General features: G+C 35.5%; 3 protein-coding genes across 6 annotated transcripts in view; 2 read left to right on the top strand and 1 right to left on the bottom strand.

Annotated features, from left to right (window-relative positions):
* The window catches only part of LOC109725821 (abscisic stress-ripening protein 1-like), a 6,784-nt gene extending 2,065 nt beyond the window's left edge, over nt 1-4,719 (top strand). The window contains exon 2 of the mRNA XM_020255195.1: nt 4,570-4,719. Coding sequence (XP_020110784.1) covers nt 4,570-4,719 — 150 coding nt within the window. The remainder of the gene's footprint in view (nt 1-4,569) is intronic.
* Nucleotides 10,037-15,130, bottom strand: LOC109726038 (UPF0496 protein 3-like). The gene is made up of 3 exons (XM_020255469.1): nt 14,683-15,130; nt 10,930-11,534; nt 10,037-10,384 (listed from the first exon to the last, which is right to left on the bottom strand). The coding sequence occupies exons 1-3, from the start codon at nt 15,128-15,130 to the stop codon at nt 10,037-10,039; spliced, it is 1,401 nt and encodes a 466-aa protein (XP_020111058.1).
* On the top strand, nt 14,809-20,252 carry LOC109725736 (probable L-ascorbate peroxidase 5, chloroplastic). 4 transcript variants are annotated; one of them, XM_020255060.1, is made up of 7 exons: nt 14,809-15,060; nt 17,311-17,375; nt 18,537-18,741; nt 19,113-19,188; nt 19,415-19,474; nt 19,562-19,804; nt 19,899-20,252. In XM_020255060.1, the coding sequence occupies exons 2-7, from the start codon at nt 17,363-17,365 to the stop codon at nt 19,920-19,922; spliced, it is 621 nt and encodes a 206-aa protein (XP_020110649.1). In that variant the 5' UTR covers nt 14,809-15,060; nt 17,311-17,362; the 3' UTR covers nt 19,923-20,252. The 4 variants fall into 4 exon arrangements, with proteins under 4 accessions (XP_020110649.1, XP_020110650.1, XP_020110647.1 ...); XM_020255058.1 differs by having other exon boundaries at nt 14,810-15,060; nt 19,895-20,211; XM_020255059.1 differs by having other exon boundaries at nt 14,810-15,060; nt 18,509-18,741; nt 19,895-20,211.

Below are 20,742 nucleotides of genomic sequence, written 5' to 3'. Positions count from 1 at the left end.
CACAGAGAGAAGATCTTCATGTCACGCATGCGGATGCACGATCACTCGGCAGCCGACAAATCAGCCGTATACAAAGAAATTATTTCCTGTATACAGAAGCGTACAGTAAATGTAAAACACAACTCGAAAGTAGCGGAGAGCTGAAACTAAAACCTAACTGAACAGTTAGAAAAGAAGATCTATATACCATACAAAATATCTATATCAAAAGCACTCGCACAGAGAGTTCCACAAATATGTTATAGCTCCAAATACACACTAAGCACACTCCTGCACGTCATGGAAGAACTGCTGAATCACACCAGGTCGGAAGTGGTCTAGCCGCGAGACGCCTTGCGCGATCGCCTCAGAAGGACAGCCAGCCGAGACGAGGCGCGACAACGGTGGAAGAAAAGGGCGTGAGAACTCACTGTAAAAATAAGTAGTCTCAGTTGATGCCGCCTATCAACTTCATCGGTTCAACAACCACTAAGTCTACGTGGTAACAAGAAAACTGAGGAAAAGCTGGAAACACTACTATTACAGCTATATACCACTAGCATCATCTGCCTAGTACACCCTCATGTAAATCATAAAAACTGACCAATTAAGTGGGAGCTGATGTACCCCGTCGCCATGTGAAGCTACACTAAATAACCTGGTAGCTTAGTGAGGAGCGATCAACAACTAGACAGCATAGCCACCAACGCTAAAGCACTAACCACTCCGGAGGCACTCGTGGGCAAGCGAACCAACCGAGTATCAAGCGGATCACTGTCGAGCTCAATAAGCTTCTCAACAGGCATTAATTCAAATAAACCGTCAACATCCAATATACCTCGTGCTAAGTATCTGGCCACCTCAACCCCTCGACGAGTCCCGAACACAACGGTCTGACTCTACTGAACAAAGCTCGCATCCAAGCACGAGTGTGAAATAAGCTACACTTACCCTGGTATCGCCGTCACACTCTCCCCGCATGACGATACGCAAGAACCTCCTAGAGCTAAAATCTGGTAGTGTAATACAAATCAACGTCAAACCGGTTTTCCCTAATCAAGTTCACGCCATACATGTATAATTTAAAACTGCTAACATTGGGCTCAAATCAGATTTAATCATAATATACATGAATCGAGCTCTTATCAATATACTAGTCAAAACTGAAAATTAACTGTGACTCTATTCGCTTAGGATAGAAAACCGATATTTAACCCACCTCCGAATGCTAACTCCTGGCAACGAAAGAAGTGGCTGAGCCGCGATAAACCAACGCGTCGCTCAAAACCGAAGTCACATGTTGCGGAAAATAAACCATGGACTCAATACCACAGAAACTGTGGAAAACATGTGAGAAACCTTTAAAATCCGATCAGCTAACTTTCAATCCAGCAAATTGGACTCTGTGGATTCTCTCGCAGTCTAGAATCGCAAACCCGATTTCACGCGATCCTTCGCTCCTACGTCGCGCACGCGAAGTACCTGAAGGCCGACGCTGGGCTCTGCGATCACACCTCATCTGTCGAAAACAGCAGCGCAATAAGGACTGTTTTCGAGCTAATAGTAAACTCATCTAAAAACCAACTGGCTCAGAATCTTGTCTGAAGCCTGCGAATCCAGTAATATCTAATTCGCCTGATTTCCGGACGCTCCTACGGCAGAGAATGCAAAACACTGAGTTCGTCGACGCTGGAAACTATTTGTGGACTACGGTCAGCAATTCATAACGTCGCAACAGCAGCCAGTAAAAAACGGGTTTCTACAGGCAAAACCTTCTCCAAATCGGGCGAGTAATGATGCCTGCATGGATCGATCTCGAAGTCCAGATCAATAACCGCAAGAATCACCGCCAAACAATTGCTCAATTTGTGCTCGACTTAAAAAGTCGAGCTATGAATTTGCTCGGCTTGTACTCGGTTGGGGTCGAGTGAGCTCAAGCCGAGCAACTGTGGGGATTAACCGTGCATCAAAACTCGAACAACTGAAATTTAACGTACAAAATTTTAAATTTTAATCAAAAACTTTAGTACTGTTTAAATTGAAGTGCTCGTCAGAGCGCGGAGGTTAAGGTAAAAGAATTGCTCAGTTTGTGCTCGACTTAAAAAGTCGAGCTATGAATTTGCTCGGCCTGTACTCGGTTGGGGTCGAGTGAGCTCAAGCCGAGCAACTGTGGGGATTAACCGTGCATCAAAACTCGAACAACTGAAATTTAACGTACAAAATTTTAAATTTTAATCAAAAACTTTAGTACTGTTTAAATTGAAGTGCTCGTCAGAGCGCGGAGGTTAAGGTAAAAGAATTGCTCAGTTTGTGCTCGACTTAAAAAGTCGAGCTATGAATTTGCTCGGCCTGTACTCGGTTGGGGTCGAGTGAGCTCAAGCCGAGCAACTGTGGGGATTAACCGTGCATCAAAACTCGAACAACTGAAATTTAACGTACAAAATTTTAAATTTTAATCAAAAACTTTAGTACTGTAACTCAAAATTGAAGTGTACGTTATATGTCATTAAGATGACATAAAAATACACATGTTTAATTCAACAAGCATGAGTATTCAATAAAAGCTATTAAATATGGCTATTTAATTATACTAAATCTCATAAATTTTATAAATCTTTTATTTGAAGCATTAAAAATTTTTAATATTATTTTAGATAGTTTGCTCATACTTTCCTTGTAGTTCATATCTTGCTGGAAGACTTCTATCTCCCAGCTTAATAAGTTAAATTATAGTTTCAGTAAATAGAATTAGATATATATATATATATATATATATATATATATATAGTATTCTCACTTCGTCCTAGATTAATTCAGTACATATCTGTATACTGGGGTGATATGACACATACCCTGTTTTCCTTTATCGTCACACAGAGTTACAGGTAACACGAAAGAAAAGGTGTCTCGACGAAGACTCGAGACTCGACATGTACAGGGGTTTCTTCGGTATACCGAGTCTCATATCTATAAAGCTTCAAGATGTTAAAAGAACAAGTAACTAAGTTTTTATGTTGATCTATACATGTAACCCACGTAACCCTGTGAGAATACAAGAAGACGAACAGGAACAAAACTTGTCACGGTTAGAGACGAACCGGTAAGTTCCCCTCTGGGAAATTAACTTCTCTGGTCATCATGCATCGTACCCCGATGTCGACTTAAAGACGACTTCGTGTTAGAGGAGAAGAAACCCCGTATCACATCACGAATAAACTGCTCATTACAATATGGTCGCTTGTTAAATGGCCACGCTGAGTCTTAGCCTGCTTTGAGCACCGCCTAAGGCACTGGTGCCAAAGACGACTTCCTTAGCTCCTAAGAAGTGCTCTAACATCTCACGTGCGTTCCACTCACAACAAGAGACATTACGATCAACCACTTAATCAACCTGATCTTTAATAAACTACAATTAATTACTAGATTCTTACAACGTCGTAGAACACTCGGGAAGAGATACCAACTACTCTCGAGCTGAACACGAGTTAGCTCACGAGCTGGCCAACGAATAATAAATTAAATAAATTAAATTGAATATATATAAAAAGTAAATTTATAAAATCTTATCCATTAGACTTTGATTCAATGGTTGACACTTTACATATAAATGAGTCTTTTTATAATTGAGCTCCGCTTTATATTTTTTTTTGGCTAAAAATATAATAATAAAAATATATATTATATATAATTATTTATTTATACATATAAATACATATAAATCTAAATTAAATAAATTATATAAATATAAAATATATGTATTTGAGCTATTATCGCGCCGAACATGAGCGAGCTGATCTAGCTTGTGTTCGGCTCATTTATAAAATTAACGACCTGAAAATTCAGCTCATGTTCAGCTTGTTTACTAAACAAGTGATTCGATCTCGAGCTCATTTTGAGCCCGAACATGAACCGGCTCACGAACAACGACCTGGATTGCCACCCCTAGTGCCAACCCCTTCAATGAGTTTTCTTTCTCTCTAGTGCCAACCCCTTCAATGAGTTTTCTTTCTCTCTCCTTTTTTTTTTTTTTTCCATGTGCATTATCGTAATAATTGAAGCAGGTTGGGATTGATTTTCCATCCTTTTTCTCAAAAGGAAAAAGAAAAAAGAAGTTAAAACACGCAATTCAAATCACACTAATTTGAATACAAATGTTCGAGATTTAACCCCTACAAAATTCGCTTGCGTTGGTTCAATATCTCTTTGAATAGGATTCTTGCTCTAGATATGGAAATCGATCCTTTGATAAACAAGATCTCTGTATATCTATCTTGATGAAAAGGTCTCTTATATCGAATAAAAAGTACATCGATCGTATTAACACAAGTTGATCGTTTTCTATTCGCTACGTAATTGGACGTACTATCCTAAACGACCGATATTGTAGCTAGCTAATATATACATGCAAGTATACTTAAAAGAGAACCTAGAAATTAAATAGGTTAAACGTATGTAGCATAAAAATTTAGGTCAAATCTAAGGTACAATATATATAGTGGCATATAAACTCTAAGTTAAATGAGAACTAGAGAATTAGTACATATCTTTATTGTTTCGCGATAACTCTAGTGTTAAGCAATTTTTAAGCAGTATGAGGGGCATAAGGCAAGGACCGATCCCAAGCACGCGCACCGACATAGGCTTGAAGAGGAGATTGCTGAAACAGTTGCACTAGCCTGCGCCGGATTTGCGCTCCATGAGCACCATGAAAAGAACAAGGCAAAGAAACACCACAATTAGGGCTACATATATGTATATATATAGAGAGAGAGAGAGTATTTTTCTCTTCACCTTTTTCACTAACTTGTTTATGCATATGAATGAACTAAATCTTGGATATGGAGTGACAGTATATATGAGTATATAGGTGCAGTGTTTACATGTCATAGTATTTAAGATACAAATTAATGTGTGTTCTCTTGTTTGTCTTGTTGATTATGTGTAGTGTATTTGTACATGCCTAGCTTGAAGGACTTTTAGTTGATGTTTGAGTAGCAAAATTAAAGATGTGGTTGCGTTTTATGCTTTCTTCTTAGTTTTATTTTTATTTTTATACAATTGGTTAACATTTAGAAAGTTTCCACTCGATCTATCTAATATTTTATGCATAATAGTTTAAGCTTTAAGGAGATCTCTAACTTGCTACATAAGTTGCCACGGTAACCAGTATATATTACCCAAAATATTAATCTGGTGCAGAAGACAAGGCCAAAAACATATATTAATATCTCCACTCACGTGCATGATAAATATGAAAGACCAAAAATATCGATCCAGTAGACGACAGATTCAGAAATATATATTAACACTTTCACTTACGTGCATGATAAATATGAAAAGTATGTGAAATTAACTAATGTGCATCATAAAAATGAAAGATCCAAAAGATCGATCTAGTAAAAGACAGATCCAGAAATATATATTAGCACCTATACTTACATGCATGATAAATATAAAAAGTACGTGGAATTATATAACTCACGTGCATATTACTAAAAATAGGGATTGAACCCAGAAATAAAATATTAACGTTCACACTCACGTCATGTTTGAAAGGTGTGTGAAATTAATAGGTGCGAATTTACCATTATATAATGCAGGAATTTAAAACTGACTCCGATAATATATTATTTAAGATACCAATATGACAGAAAACGGGTCAGATGCCGATCTAAACATAGATAATAGTTCCATGCTAACTCATTGTCAAATTTTTGTTAATATTAATAATTTTTTTTGTGTGAAAGATCACAAATGTCTAAATAGCGAAGATTATGATCCAAAGAACTTAATTTGTACCATTTCAAAAAATTAAGTAATTCTATCAATCCTCTTCTCCATAAATGAGATAATTATGAATCCTTTTTCTACAACATCAACTATGTGTGACATTAATTTCAACTAGTCAAGCGGAAAAGCTGATGAAATTCTTGATATTTTCTTTGTCGTAAAAACCGCCCTAGTCAACTTTGTGTCTGTGCATCATTGTGTGATAGTCGACCAATTCACACTATAAGAAAATAAATTATTAGTGGCAAAGATACCGTGGCAACAAAACATATCACCGCTGTATATATTGTGATGGAGTTGAGCTAGAACACTCTCAAAAGCACCAAGAGAATGGTATTTTTGAGTTTTTAGTCATTGGATAGAGAGATGTAGGGTTGAGATGATGGTGATAAGTGGTGCGTGGCAGATGGAATAGTGTTTGATCCAAAAACTATTAGTAATGAAGGAGTACATCCAAGAGCTAGAAACCTAGAAGCACCAAGGGGTTGGTGCTTCTAAAAGTATTCTAGCTCAATTCATTGATAGTTTGCTTACACAGTGACAATACCATTTCGCCACCAAATGTATGGTGATAAAAAATTAAAATGATAGTAATTAGTTAAGTTAAAGTGTCAACTTTAATGCCGTTACCAAATATCTTTTTTGTTGCCACTATAATATCACACTAGTGTAGTTACCCGCGCGATGCGGCAGGTAGGTATTATCAAAGTATTAGATTTTTAATCAAATCTAACTCACCTTAAACAGAAACCACCAAATAATCCCAAAAAAATATTGTAAAATGAGTTAAAAATAGATGAAAAAATAAAAAATAAAAAGAGAAAACAAAGGAAAAGATCGAGGAATTCTTACTTCATATTGCTCTCTAGAGGGCAAGGATCGTCATTGCTTCCGCCGCTGTCTCGATCTCTACTGCCATTGCCCACGCCTCCACCGTCGCCGCCACCTTGGTCTTCACTGCCATCACATTTACCGCCTCCCCCACCGTTATGACCATGCCACTGAAGCATTTTAATTGTACGGTTTCTAAAGAGCTCTACAAGGAAAGAGAGGAAGTGGGATTGTGGGAGTTAGGGGAAAACGGATGGTAGAGAAGAGAAAAAGACACGTGGGTTAGGGAGAGAAAAAAAGAGAGGCTGGGGGAGGTGAAGTGGTGAACGTTGAGAAGATGAAAAGGCACCGAAAGTTAGGAGTTAAAAAAAAAAAAGAAAATTATTGCCACATCTCTTGCTAAATGAGAAAAGGAAAAAACACCAAAGTTAAGAGTTAAAAAAAAAGGGTCCCATAGCTCTTGCCAAATAAAGAAGTTGTGCCACCTCAGCCAAAAATATTGGGGATTAATATATATTTATAGATCTCTTGCTAATGAGAAGAGGAGAAGATACCGAAGTTAGGCATTAAAAAAAAAGGGTCTCACATTTCTTACCAAACGAAGGAGGTTGTACAACCTCACCCAAAAATATTGAGGATTAATATATGTTTATAGATGTTGCCACATTTCTTGTTAAATGAGAAAAAGAGAAAACACCAAAGTTAAGAGTTAAAAAAAAATGGTCCCACAGCTCTTGCCAAATAAAGAAGTTGTGCCACCTCAGCCAAAAATATTGGGGATTAATATATATTTATAAATCTCTTGCAAATGAGAAGAGGAGAAGATACCGAAGTTAGGCATTAAAAAAAGAGGGTCCCACATTTCTTACCAAATGAAGGAGGTTATGCCACCTCATCCAAAAATATTGAGGATTAATATATGTTTATAGATCTCCTGCTAAATGAGAACAAAAGAAGATATCAAAATTAGGAGTTAAAAAAAAAAAAACATTTCCACATCTCTTGCCAAAGGAAGGAGGTTGTGCCATCTCAACCAAAAATATTGAGGACTAATAGATGTTAATATTGTACATTAATATATGTTTGTAGATCTCTTGCTAAATGAGAAGAGCAGAAGATACCAAAGTTAGGAGTTAAAAAAGTATTTATCGCCTCCGCCACCGTTGTGACCATACCACTAAAGCATTTTGTACGGTTTCTAAAGAACTCTACAAAGAAAAAGATGAAGTGGGGTTATGGGAGTTAGGGGCAAATGGATTGTAGAGAAGAGGAAAAGGCGCGTGGGTTGGAGAGAAAAAAGAGAGAAAAAAAAAAAGAGGGGCTGGGGGGAGGTGATGTAGCGGATGGTGAGAAGATGAAAAGACACCAAAAGTTAGGAGTTAAAAAAAAAAAAAAATTGATGCCACATCTCTTGCTAAATGAGAAAAGGAGAAGACGCTAAAGTTAGGAGTTAAAAAAAAAAAGAGTCCCACATCTCTTGCCAAATGAAGGAGGTCGTGCCACCTTAGCCAAAAATATTGGGAATTAATATATATGTTTATAAATCTCTTGCTAAACAAGAAAAGAAGAAGATATCAAAATTAGGAGTGAAAAAAAAAAGAAAAAAAAAGGGTCCTATATCTCTTACCAAATGAAGGAGATTGTGCCACATCACCCAAAAATATTGAGGATTAATATATGTTTAGGGGATTAATATATGTTTATAGATCTGTTGCTAAATGAGAAGAGCAGAAGACACCAAAGTTGGGAGTTAAAAAGTATTTATCGCCTCTGCCACCGTTATGACCACGCTACTAAAGCATCTTGTACGGTTTCTAAAGAACTCTACAAAGAAAGAGAGGAAGTGGGGTTGTGGGAGTTAAGGGGAAAACGGATTGTAAACACGTGGGTTGGAGAGAAAAAAAAAAAAAGAGGGGCTGGGGGGAGGTGAAGTTGCGGATGGTGAGAAAATGAAAAGACACCAAAAGTTAGGAGTTAAAAAAAGAAGAAAATTGATGCCACATCTCTTGCTAAATGAGAAAAGGAGGAGACACAAAAGTTAGGAGTTAAAAAAAAAGGGTCCCACATCTCTTGCCAAATGAAGGAGGTCGTGCCACCTTAGCCAAAATATTGGTAATTAATATATATTTATAAATCTCTTGCTAAACGAGAAAAGAAGAAGATACCAAAATTAGGAGTTAAAAAAAAAAGAAAAAAAGGGTCCTATATCTCTTACCAAATAAAGGAGGTTGTGCCACATCACCCAAAAATATTGAGGATTAATATATGTTTATAGATACGGTGGCGACAAAAAAAAGGCCACAAATTAGGCAAACTGGGGTGGCAATATAAATGTTGCCACTAAATTCTATCATTCCATGGCGACTATTGTTGCCATAAAAAATTATGTGTAAGGTGGTTTTTTTTTTTTTTTTTTTGAGAGAGATAGGTAGCACGCTACCCGTTTCGTTTATTTTATTTAGATATAAATTTAGCTGGAAATGTGAATCAACTAGGATTCGAACTTGGGTCTTGGGTACCAACCACCAAGCCCTTTGCCACTTGCTCTAGGGACGGTCGGTTATGTGTAAGGTGGTTAAGCCTATATCTCGCCACCAATTTATTTATCGGTGGGACTTATTGTGGCAACATATGACGATAATTTTTGTCGCCATCATAGATATTTAATGATAATATTTTATATATTCGATAGCGACTTTAGTCGTCACTGTCTGATATTTATTTACACTGTCAAGAAATCAAGCCTTTCGATTTGATTCAAATTAATGCTCTAAACCACTTTCAGACCATCCAAAACAAAATAAAAGAAAGCAAACTCTTCACACTTAATTTTGCGCAATTTGAAGCTAACATTGCCCAGATACTTTATTATATATTACATATATATATATACAATATATATATATATATATATATTATATTATATAATATTATATTATATATTATGTAATAAGTGAAATTGAAAGTAATTTTTTCTATAAAGAATCAAGTATATCGATCTTAATTATCGGATTTAAGTTTTAGAAAGAGTTTTAAAATTTTTAATTATGTTGGTGCATCGGAATCTCAAATCAGAAGTAAAAGAGAAATTCACAAAAAATTTCATAGACAGCTCAAGTCTAAGGGAATTAATTAGCAACAGTTTTAAACAGGCATGGTGCTTCAAAAAAAAAAAGCACAGAATATATAATAACTTGCACAAATAAATTAATATAAGTTTTATCTTATTAAAAAGTCTTTCAAATGAAAATAGTCAAAAAACAAACAGCATTAGAATCAATGGTTAAATTATATAAAATAATCTATTATTCTTCAATTTTAAGTTGATAGAGAATGATGTTTTTATATTTTTATATATAACAGGATATTAAGTTAAAAAATATGAAACAACCATTGTATTCGAAATGCTTAAACGGATAGAGAACAACATTTTTATTCATGGTGGGGATATCTCCTTCATGACCAAAACCCTAGCCCTATTGATTGTAGCAAGGCACAAGCACACATGCTCTTCGAGCTCTTCCACCTTCCGAATAATCCCGCATCGACTATTCTTAATCTCCTTCACAACTCCCTGAACATGGCACTTATCATCTTTCCTCTCCATGCAATGTCTTATGATCATATTATTGTGCTCGAACTCATCGTGAATCCGAGCTACAAGTCGACTCATCGTGTCAAAGTCGCAGTGTAGAATGTAAGTCCCTTTAGCCACCACATCAAGTTGTTCCCACATTTTCTTCAAGAACTCAGTTTTGAAGTACTTTAGGTTTGAGATTTTCTTCTTCAAATGAACCGAGTTGAGCGCGAAAAAAAGGGGTGCAATAAGATGTGACACCCCAATAGTCCCACATCGGATGGGAAAGAGGTTGTCATTGGGTTTATAAGAGACTTAGACACTAGTAATAATAACTGAGCTTAAGCATTTTGGGCTGTTGGCTGGGCCCAACGAGTTATTATTGCTAGTGGGCTAGGTCGTTACATTTGGTATCAGAGCCGGTGTTCACCAGCTGGACATGTGTGGCGAGTCTCGGCTAAGCCAGGGTCAGGATGACGGGCTAGCGAGACGAGTCTCACATCGCCTGGTGATCTTGGGCTGTGTGTGTGATTGGACTGACGAGGACGTCAGGACCTTAACGGGGGGAGTTTGTGACACCCCAATAGTCCCACATCGGATGGGAAAGAGGTTGTCATTGGGTTTATAAGAGACTTAGACACTAGTAATAATAACTGAGCTTAAGCATTTTGGGCTGTTGGCTGGGCCCAACGAGTTATTATTGCTAGTGGACTGGGTCGTTACATAAGAAGCCCAGATAAGCAGTGCAATGCAATACCTGTACCCACCAATGCAACCAATCCACAAGCCAATGTGAAACAAAACCCTAAAAGTTTCTTCATGCATTTTATCAACTTAATCCTTGTTGCCACTTTTTTCCTCCTTGACTTAAGTCGGTGCAATATCAAAGAGTATCGATCTTGTATTAGCTTGAAATCAGCTTGATTCGGGTTCGAGACCGGGTTCGCCAGGAGAGCAATCGAATCAAGTTCAAGTGATTTAGATTTGATGATCGTCTCGAGCACTTCTTCAATTGATTGGTGGTTCGAATGATACTTGTTGATGTTTCGTAAGAGCTGAGTACAAAATTTAGACACCTTGGCGCTTATATCGAAGTAATTAGTTAGTAAGAGCTTGAGATCTGAGATTGCACTTGGGAAGATCAAACTCTCAAGAGTAGAGGAAATGGCATCTTGTTCGGGTTCGAGAAGCGCTCCTATGATGAGATCAGGTTTCGATGATGTATGGATCGAAGGATCGGATATAAATAGATGTGTTTTTGCGAAAAATTCGGCATTGGATTGTGTCCTTAAAGTGTTAATGTACTCCTCATTGACATTAAAGCTTTTATGATCAATTGTTTCCTGCTTCTCCCGTCCTGATAAATAAGACCAAGAGAGAAGTCCTTAATAAGATATATGAGTAAAGTGGTTAAATTGGCTCTCAAATGCCAGTATAAGGCCTAAGTAGTACTGTTTTAATTACCTCTTATCTTCAATAATTATTAATTTAATTCTTAATTTGAAGAATTATCAATGATCATTCTAGCTTTAAAATTTCAAAAATATTACAACTAATTAAGTTGTGTGAAAATGTAACTTGAGAAGACATATTTATCATAGAAATCGTGTAATCAAAAATGGGATTTTATTATTGAAATCGAGTAGTAAATGAGAATAATGTAGAAAAGAGACGCGCAAATGATCTACTTGGAATTTCGTTTAGTTCGACGAATATCTGAAACATTCATCTATTGACATGGATCTACTTAAGATTAAAATTCATAGAACCAAATAATGATTCAATTGCTAGGTTACTGACCTTTCTCTCTCTTTGAAGCTGATCTCAACCTTGCCCACATCATGAAAAGATGATCACTTCACTTTAATTAGACCAAGACTTCTTTTTATGCATAGTATTTAATGAGTAACTAGTCTCCTATCTAGCTCGTAGGTCGATCTATCGACCGATTTCGATCTTTATAAGGGATCTAAAAGGTGGTTAGTGGATTGATCATCACGCCGCCGATTCCGCACTTTCTTTCTCTATAATTATCCACACAAGATGAATTTAACTTCCCCTACTTGATTGAGTGCTTTAATGCAGGATTCCATGAAGCACATTTCTTTTGCATCCTTATTTCTATCTACTTTGTGTAATGTTTTATTTTCTTTATGCTTCTCTAAGTTTGTGTGTTACATATTCTTTTTGCCTTTTCCTTAGGTTAGTTGAAAAGATAGGCAACTTTTGAGTTGTGTCTAAGTTTTTGAGCCTGAAACATGGGGTAGACAAATAGGCATTGCTTTGCAATTATTTGCAATTATGGCCTTGTTTTCTCAAGGTGTTTGGTTCTTTTGAAAAATATTCCAGAAAACAGTTTTCCTACTGAATAAGTATTATTTTTTTTTCGGTCTATATATTTGATTACTAGAAAAAAGTAGTTTTAACTTTTAACCCTCTTGTTAAATTTTATGAAAAATAGTATTTTATTTTTTTTGAAACAGCTAATTATTCGGCAAAAAGAAGGTGATCATTCAAAATGTTGTTTATTTACTTTAAAAACTAATAAAGCTATGGAGCTACTTTCCTTTTTTGAGTAGTTATGCTGAACAAATCAATTTCTGAAAAATTCATGTTCTGCCTTTTTTTTTAGATGATTCTTAATGTTCGGGCAGGTAAAACGATCGAATACGGTTAATTTTGTGACAAATATCGCCATTAATTTTTTCTTTTACAGGATGCAAACTGCCGTAGAGCATATATATCAATGCTAGTAATTTTCGTATAACTTTTTCTAAAAACGAGATTACTGATTTAGATATTTCCTCGGAGTATATTTCGACCATTATTCGGATTAATTATATATAATGTGCAATCATCATATCCATATGAAACTAAATCGTGTTCAATTTCTACATGATACCTATATTTTATTTAATACAAATTTATATTTACAAACCATAAATTACTTTTGACATGAAATTATTAATATAAATAAAATGAAGAGAGTGCGATTAAAATCTATTTTATCTCTTTACAATATATATTTAATATCCTCTTATCTCCGAAGTGTGAAAAAAAGGATCGAATATAGTCAAATTTTTTTTAAAGATCGGATAGTTGTAATCTGCTTCCTAATACCACCAGTCCTACATGGATCTCACATCATCAACACAAATCCTAGATTGTAATTTCCTCTAGTGTCTTACAATTTAGATAATTTACTAACATACACGATGTGTGCAATACGACACGTAAATTATTAGTTTTTTAAAAGTTAGAATGAAAGCGAAAAAGAGATATTTATAATTTTTTTTATAATTTAATTTATTACTTTTTTAAGAAGTAGTCATCAGTATATTAGGTAAATCTCACTTTTGGTCTCGAACTATGTCGTGTAGGATACTTTGAATTCTTCGAACATTTAATTCGTTGTAATTTTTTATGTTCGAAACCTATGAGCACTGCATGACACTTTTAATTCTCCTTTGATTCTTTATTAGATTGTATTTTTGACTTGAACTATAAGACATGGAAAGTTTAGTCTCGGACTTTTGCAATTTGCTTGCACCATCATCGTAAACTTAATTATCTTATCTATTTTTAAAAATTTATTTTATTTTAACTATTTATAATATGTGTATATTAAAAATAATTTGAACGTCATAGATTTACTTTTAACCTTGTATTAATTATTATTTTAAGTAATTTATTATAACTTATTTTTTACATAATAAATAATAAGCTGAATTCTTATATAAAGAGTCATGGAAATCACCTTATAGTTATAATTATAAAATTGTTAAAATTAAAATTTTTTAAAATAAATAGTCTAATCGATGAAAAATTTAATTCCTGCACCCAGTTCACATTGTAACTCGCCCACGGCACCACAGCACTCTATTACCTTCACTTTAGGTTTTTTTTTTTTTTTTTTCAATAGAAAATTTTTTTTATCACAAAAAATTTATACCAATAATTTTACAAATTTATAACAATCAATATATATATTTAATCTTAATTACTAAAATCATATGAACTTCTCAGTGATTACATTTTTTTTCACATAATACTCTTCATATATATATATATATATATATATATATAAATTAGTTTCATGTTTTTAAAAGTACCAAAGATTTAGTACTTATAGATTTTTAGCCATTGATTAAAGATATGTGCGGTCATAGATAATGTGGGAACCTAGGGTTTAGTGGGTGGTTGGTTGAATAGTATGATTTAACAGATGAAAATGATCAAAAGAATAAATATATTAGTAAATAATTTACAAGCACCAAGTAGTTGGTGTTTTTACAAATATTATAATAAAATTATCTTCTAGCAATAATTTAATAATGTCGATTATTAAACAGCCACTATTATTTATTATTTAATTATATTTTAGCGGCAATTATTTTAAACTACGTATCTTTACCGACTAATATTTATATATTAAATATATTTACTTTGAGCACTAATTCAATCCTAACCCAAACCCTCACCCTCACCCTCACCCTCACCTTAACCCAACCCGATCCCACTCCTCCGCACCCCTCCCCTGTGTCGACCACCTCGATCCGTCACCCCTCCTCTCCGAGCTCGAGCTCTCCCCCTCCGTGCGAGCTCTCGCTCTCGCTCTCCCCCTCCGTGCGAGCTCGAGCTCTCGCTCTTTCCTTCACCTCTACTCATCCCCTCCTCCCTCTTCCTCCGCGTCCTCTCCAAGCTCCGATCCCAGTCCCAAATCGCCCTCGCATTCGCCCTGATCTTCTCGGCCCCGTGTGCGCCGGCGCAACGTCGCCGTCGACCACCTCGATCGAGCGCCACCACATCGCCGGCGTCGTCCACTTCGCCGTCGCCGACCAGGTCTACGATCTCCAGTTCTTCGAGGAGATCCGTCGCATCAAGTATGCATCCCCCTTCCCCTCTTACCCCCTCTAATTTAATAAATTTTTGATCTAAATTTTGCCTCTCCATAATTCATCACCTGTAAAGGAGTTTCAGAAGGAATTTTTGTTTTCTTTGACTGTGAAAGCATTTGATTTGGATTGTGCTGTTAATGAAGTTTTATTCATCAGCTTCTATGTTTTATTCCTTCCAATTTTGGCATTGTAATGGTTTTATGTTTCTGCATTGTTTCTTGTTGAGTGTTTGTGGTACCAGAATTTGGCGGAAATGACTGATATAGTGTGTTGTGACAATCACGTTAAAGCTGCTAGTCTTATATAAACTGTTTTGGCTATAACAATAGTCAAAAACTATTCAAAATATCTGGCAAAACAGAGGGGGACAGGAGACTCCTTGTTTTAGTATATATGAATGTGTTGAATTTGAGTATATCATCTATTTTTTATTTGTTCTGAAGTAACTATGTGAGTTGATCTGACAAATCACTTCTATCAAGCGTCTAATCATGAACATTTAAGTTGTGAATAAGTGGGTGTAATGGTTGACTACTGTGTTCTTTTTTTTGTATTGCCTATTTGTTAGTTGCTTTAACAATTTTTGGTACAGATATGGTTTAAGGTATTAGGTATAAGATGCAAGGGTACTTGGAACGATAACATTGGGGCCCTTAATAACCTCTTTAGGCTAATAGGTTTGCTCTCTACTTACTAAAGAAGCGAGGGATAGACACAGGATAACTTTTGAGTAATCTGACAACAGGAATATTCGGCAATCAAGGGTTTGTTCTTTTGGTTCTTAAATTTATTCTGTACAATTTGCAGATGGATTACATAAATACTGCTCATCCAAATTTCATTGGGGGGAAATAAGGCTGTTGAGCTGGCTCTTCAACAGCATGCGAAATTTGCGAAATTTGTATGCAAAAGCACTAATTGTTAAGTTACAATGAATATAGGACGGTCCGGACTCTGATAAGTTACAAGCATCGGACAAGAGTCTAAAACCTCGAGCTATCCTGTCAGTCAAAACCGCTAGAGAGCCAGAAGAAGTGAGAAAAGAGTTACCTACGTCAATCGCTTCTTTAGATTGTAGATTCCTAGACTCTATGTTTAAGATAACTTATTTAATTTTGCCTAGAAATTTTAGAAACTATGCACATATCTGTTTTCTGGACGAAACCATCCTCCCAAGATGATGGATTTGGCAGCTCTGTGTACTTTTGTTGAAGAGCAGGAAATACATAGCAAACATCCTGCTTTTATACTATAGGTGTGCCAATGTCATGGATGCTTTTATACTATAGGTGTGCCAATGTCATATCCAGTACACATCGTATACCTTAAGATATCTGTTGGATTCTTCTTTTACCTGATGTGTTAAAATAAAACTTTGAAAATAAGGGTTAGTCTTGGATAATTTTTTGGTCAATATATTACTTCTTATTTTATGTCTGCCTGCATGAACATATGTACTGACAATATGCATTGTAACCTCGCCAATGATTTGATAAGAAGTGTACTCATTTTGTATGTTGTTTAATGCTGCAGAGTTGAATTTCTCACCTAACAGGTAATGGCATAATCACTTTTCACAGAGTTTTAGAATATTAATTGGAATTACGAGTTTTTAATGCATATCAATTAACTTTTCTAGTGTCTCTATTCAAAAAGTATGCTCATATACTGGGAAGTATGTCTGGTAACTTTTTTTAAAAAATTACTTTTTCCTTGCTACTTAATGCTTAGGTGTTTACTAGCTAAAAAATTTCTTTGATATGTATCATCCTCTGCTCATTTGTTCATTTATATGGTGCAGCTATGTGGAATGTACTATCATATTTTTTAAGTGGTTATGTTTTTTAGAATTTGTGGAACTTGACGTAATCGTTGGATCATCACTTTCTAATCTTTCTTCTTGAAAATTACACTTTAACTACGATCGCTTTAATTAAGTGAGATCGTTATAATTTCTATCTAATGTCGACAAAGCTCTTTTAGGCATCTGGTTGAGAAATTTTAAGGACTATCTTTGTTTGTTTTACAATATCGTCAGCTAGTAAATCCCAAATCTGGTTTGAGTTTTGTATCTTGAATACAACAGCATGTATCCAGCACTCTTTCGCCATTCTCTTATCCTAACCTGCTAATTTATTGCTTGGGTTTAGATTTTTATCCATCTTTATGAATACGTTCAAATGTACAATTTTTAGTTTGGTATAATCTTTTATATTTTTTGTTTTGTTATGTCAGGTATGTTCACCAATATCCATGGTGGTAGTGTTAATCACCGCACCTCCTGTTGATGAGAAGGGGCGGTAAGAATATGCATAGTTTGGCTTCTTTCCTTCTTCGATGTGATTTTTACATAAGAAATCTAGTAGTTGATATTTGCAGTTTGATTTTCTTACAGATATTTCATAGTAAAAATTTGAAGTGATAAACTTTATCCTCTAACACATTTGGATAAATTTCGCTGAAACGTAATCACAAATGAAAATTGTGGGTTCTTGAAATAGCAATGCATATTTTTTGAGCTGGACTTTCTTAGTCCTGATGTGTAGGTTACGTTCAGGACATTTTTCACTTTTCATTCCCTGATTACATCAATTAAGCCCTACTTCATTCTTTATACAAACTGCAAACCATGTTGTGATATCATATTTGAGGAGAGATTTTAGGGCTCTTTCGTTTTCAGCAACAAAAAAGGATTTTCTGGGTTGGGCAGTTTGCCTAGCGCAGCCTTTTATGTTATGGTTAACTGCGCATTTTGCACTGAGATGGATGAGTTATAAAATTGAATGCCAACTAGTGTAGTCAAAAACATTGCTTAGGTGCCTACAGGTTCTACCTATTTAATTTTTTTTCTTGCCAGTGAAGCTTGGAATTATCGACCTAGGTGCTCGGAAGGTCGGTGCAATTGCTACTATAAGCGTACCCTATTATATTAGGTTTTAATGAAGAAAAAGGCTGCAGCCTCAGTAGCAAGAGATTTATAAATCACTTTATATAATGAACACCAATCACTTTTCCAATTAGTTGGAGACTGTTCTCTTGTTTACTGTCAAAAAGCTTTCTTGCTAGCACTCGCCACTTTACAGTCAATGGCCCTCAAGCAAGCCTTTCTTAGTCTCTTTTTAATTCTTTTCAGTTTCATGTTTTTTCCCCCCTTCTATTTTTACTATTTCTTGTGAATTTTGCTAACAAACAGCATTGCACTCCTTTCATTTTATTGGAGTGTAAGCCTTTTGAGGGAGTGTCATAGTCCCAAGTGTTAAACAAGCTACTTGGGACAAAGTAAGACAGTAATGTTAGTAACTAAATAGCTATATATATATTTTTTCTCCTTATATGTCTGATCTCTTCTCCTCAACATTATAATTTAATTGGAAAAACTAGTAGGAAATGCTCGGTCAAATTCACTGATATTTTTTATCATCTCTTTTTGTAGATACCTGATATTTTGTTGTAATTACTAGGCTTCCGAAGTAAGCCTCCTTTTTTTCTCTCTCTTCAAGAGCTGTATATGGCAAGAAGGCAAGGAAAGACCCAGAGAGAACAAATGAGATTACTGGTATTTATGCAAGGCAGTGTGTTGAGCTGGCCAAAGAAATGCATATTCCATTCATTGATATCTGGTAAAAAATGCAAGAAACTAAAAGGATGGCAGAAACTTTTCTTGAGGTAAGTCATATGTTTGAGCTCCTATGTTCATTTTGACTGTCATTTCTTATTATGTCTAATTTTGTCTGTGTCTTTGATGCTTGATTTTCCATAGGTAGTCTAAGAGAAGATTACTTAGCACCTAAGTCTGTTTTTTCTTGTTTATAATATATGGCCGCTCCCATTCTTAAGTTTTGTACTACACAACCAAGAGTTTTGTATGCTTGATGGCCGAGAAGGTATTTTATGAACTTAACTTTGGTAAACGAGAATTTCAACTAATAGTCTAGTATAATTACAGTTAACTACTATTCTTTCTTCTGCTTGGATATGTGCTGTTCACCTTACACTAGATTCTTATGCTTGTAGTTATTCTTTTGTTGAGCCTGCAGAAATATTAAAGGTGCAAACTTACTGGTTGACCCCAATGGTCGAGTTAAGCTGGCAGATTTTGGGATGGCAAAACATGTGAGGATAGAATTTGCTGACCCTTTTAATGGCTGTAAATATTTTCATATGATTCCTATACTGTTGTGATTCTAAATATTCATCTGAAAACTCCTATGATTTTGTGCGCATAGAATTTTGATGCACCCCTGCTAAATATTTATACCTGTTAACTTGTAATTATTACTTCTTTTTTTTTTGCTGCTTGAAAGTTTTACCTAAAATTTGTGTATCACTCTTGTTTTAGATTAGCGGACAATCATGTCCCTTATCATTCAAGGGAAGCCCATATTGGATGGCACCTGAGGTAATCTTGTTTTAAGGTTTTTGAGCCCTCTTTATATTTGTAAATCATAAGCTCCTTGTTTTTAGTTACTATACTGTTTATGTACAGGTTATCAAAACTACAAATAGCTGCAGTCTTGTTGTTGATGTTTGGAGCTTGGGGTGCACGGTTCTGGAAATGGCCACTTCAAAACCACCGTGGAGCCAGTATGAAGGGGCTGGCACTCCACACTTTGGCGCATTTACGACAGGACTCGTAAATGTGTTGAAGCTTATCCAACCGATCAAGGACAAGTATTCTGGGGTTACTTACGCCGATTTATTCCAATTGGCCAGTGCTACAGCCATTGAGGTCTTAGTTGGTTTCTAACTTGATTAATTTTTGTAAACCAGAATTATTTTCATCTCGAAACCCCTGTTCATCTTTTCATTCTTATTTTAGGAAGCCGGCGGCCCCAAAATTCCCATGAAGTACGGAAGAGTCGACGTAACAGGACCTGAGCAATGCCCAGCGGAGAGAAAACTTCCCGGTTAGTGTTATTACTCGATTGATTACAACGGTTCTTAAGAGAAAGGGGATTAAGAGCTGCCGTTTATGTTCGTGTGCATTGAAAGTGTTTTCCTTTGTTGTAAGCTTGTGATTTATCAAACACTTTCATTCAAGTGATTAGCTCCAGTGATAATTCTACTCAAGTAGGAATATTTGAAGATATATTATAAGTTAGCTTTATATTAATAGCACCAAGTGCTTGATATACAGTAATTTTTTATTGTTAGATGAATTAGGCTATTAATAGTATCAAGCACAGATTTTAATCTTTGGATGAAAGGATGTGCGGTCGGCACATACATATTTCTAACCAAAAATCTTTTACTCCAAGACGATTACAATCAACCTAATGGGCACAATAAGTATCTGATGAACTTAAATTTTTACTATATATGTGGTGAGCATTCGGTATGTTGTTTGAAATTTTAAATTATTGATTGCATCATGTTATATGTTAAGTTCACTGCTTTAATCACTGGAACAGAAAGATGGGCCTGGTGCATCCGGTTGGCGAATATATACTATATAAATATATATAATATATATATTATATCTATGAGTTAGGCTAGAATACTTGTAAAAGTATTATGTGAGCGTGACTTTTGAGTTTTTAGCCATTGGCTAGAAGATGGAAGGTTAGCATGATGGTGGTAGGCTGGTGTATCAAGGATTGGAATAGTGTTTTGATCCAAGGCTATAAGTAACATCAAGGGAGTAGATCCAATGGCAAAAATCTAAAT

This window comes from Ananas comosus, linkage group 20 (assembly GCF_001540865.1).
Source record: "Ananas comosus cultivar F153 linkage group 20, ASM154086v1, whole genome shotgun sequence".
NCBI classification, from domain to species: domain Eukaryota; kingdom Viridiplantae; phylum Streptophyta; class Magnoliopsida; order Poales; family Bromeliaceae; genus Ananas; species Ananas comosus.
Note: the sequence above shows the minus strand (reverse complement) of the source record. Positions and strands in the feature narration are given on the sequence as shown.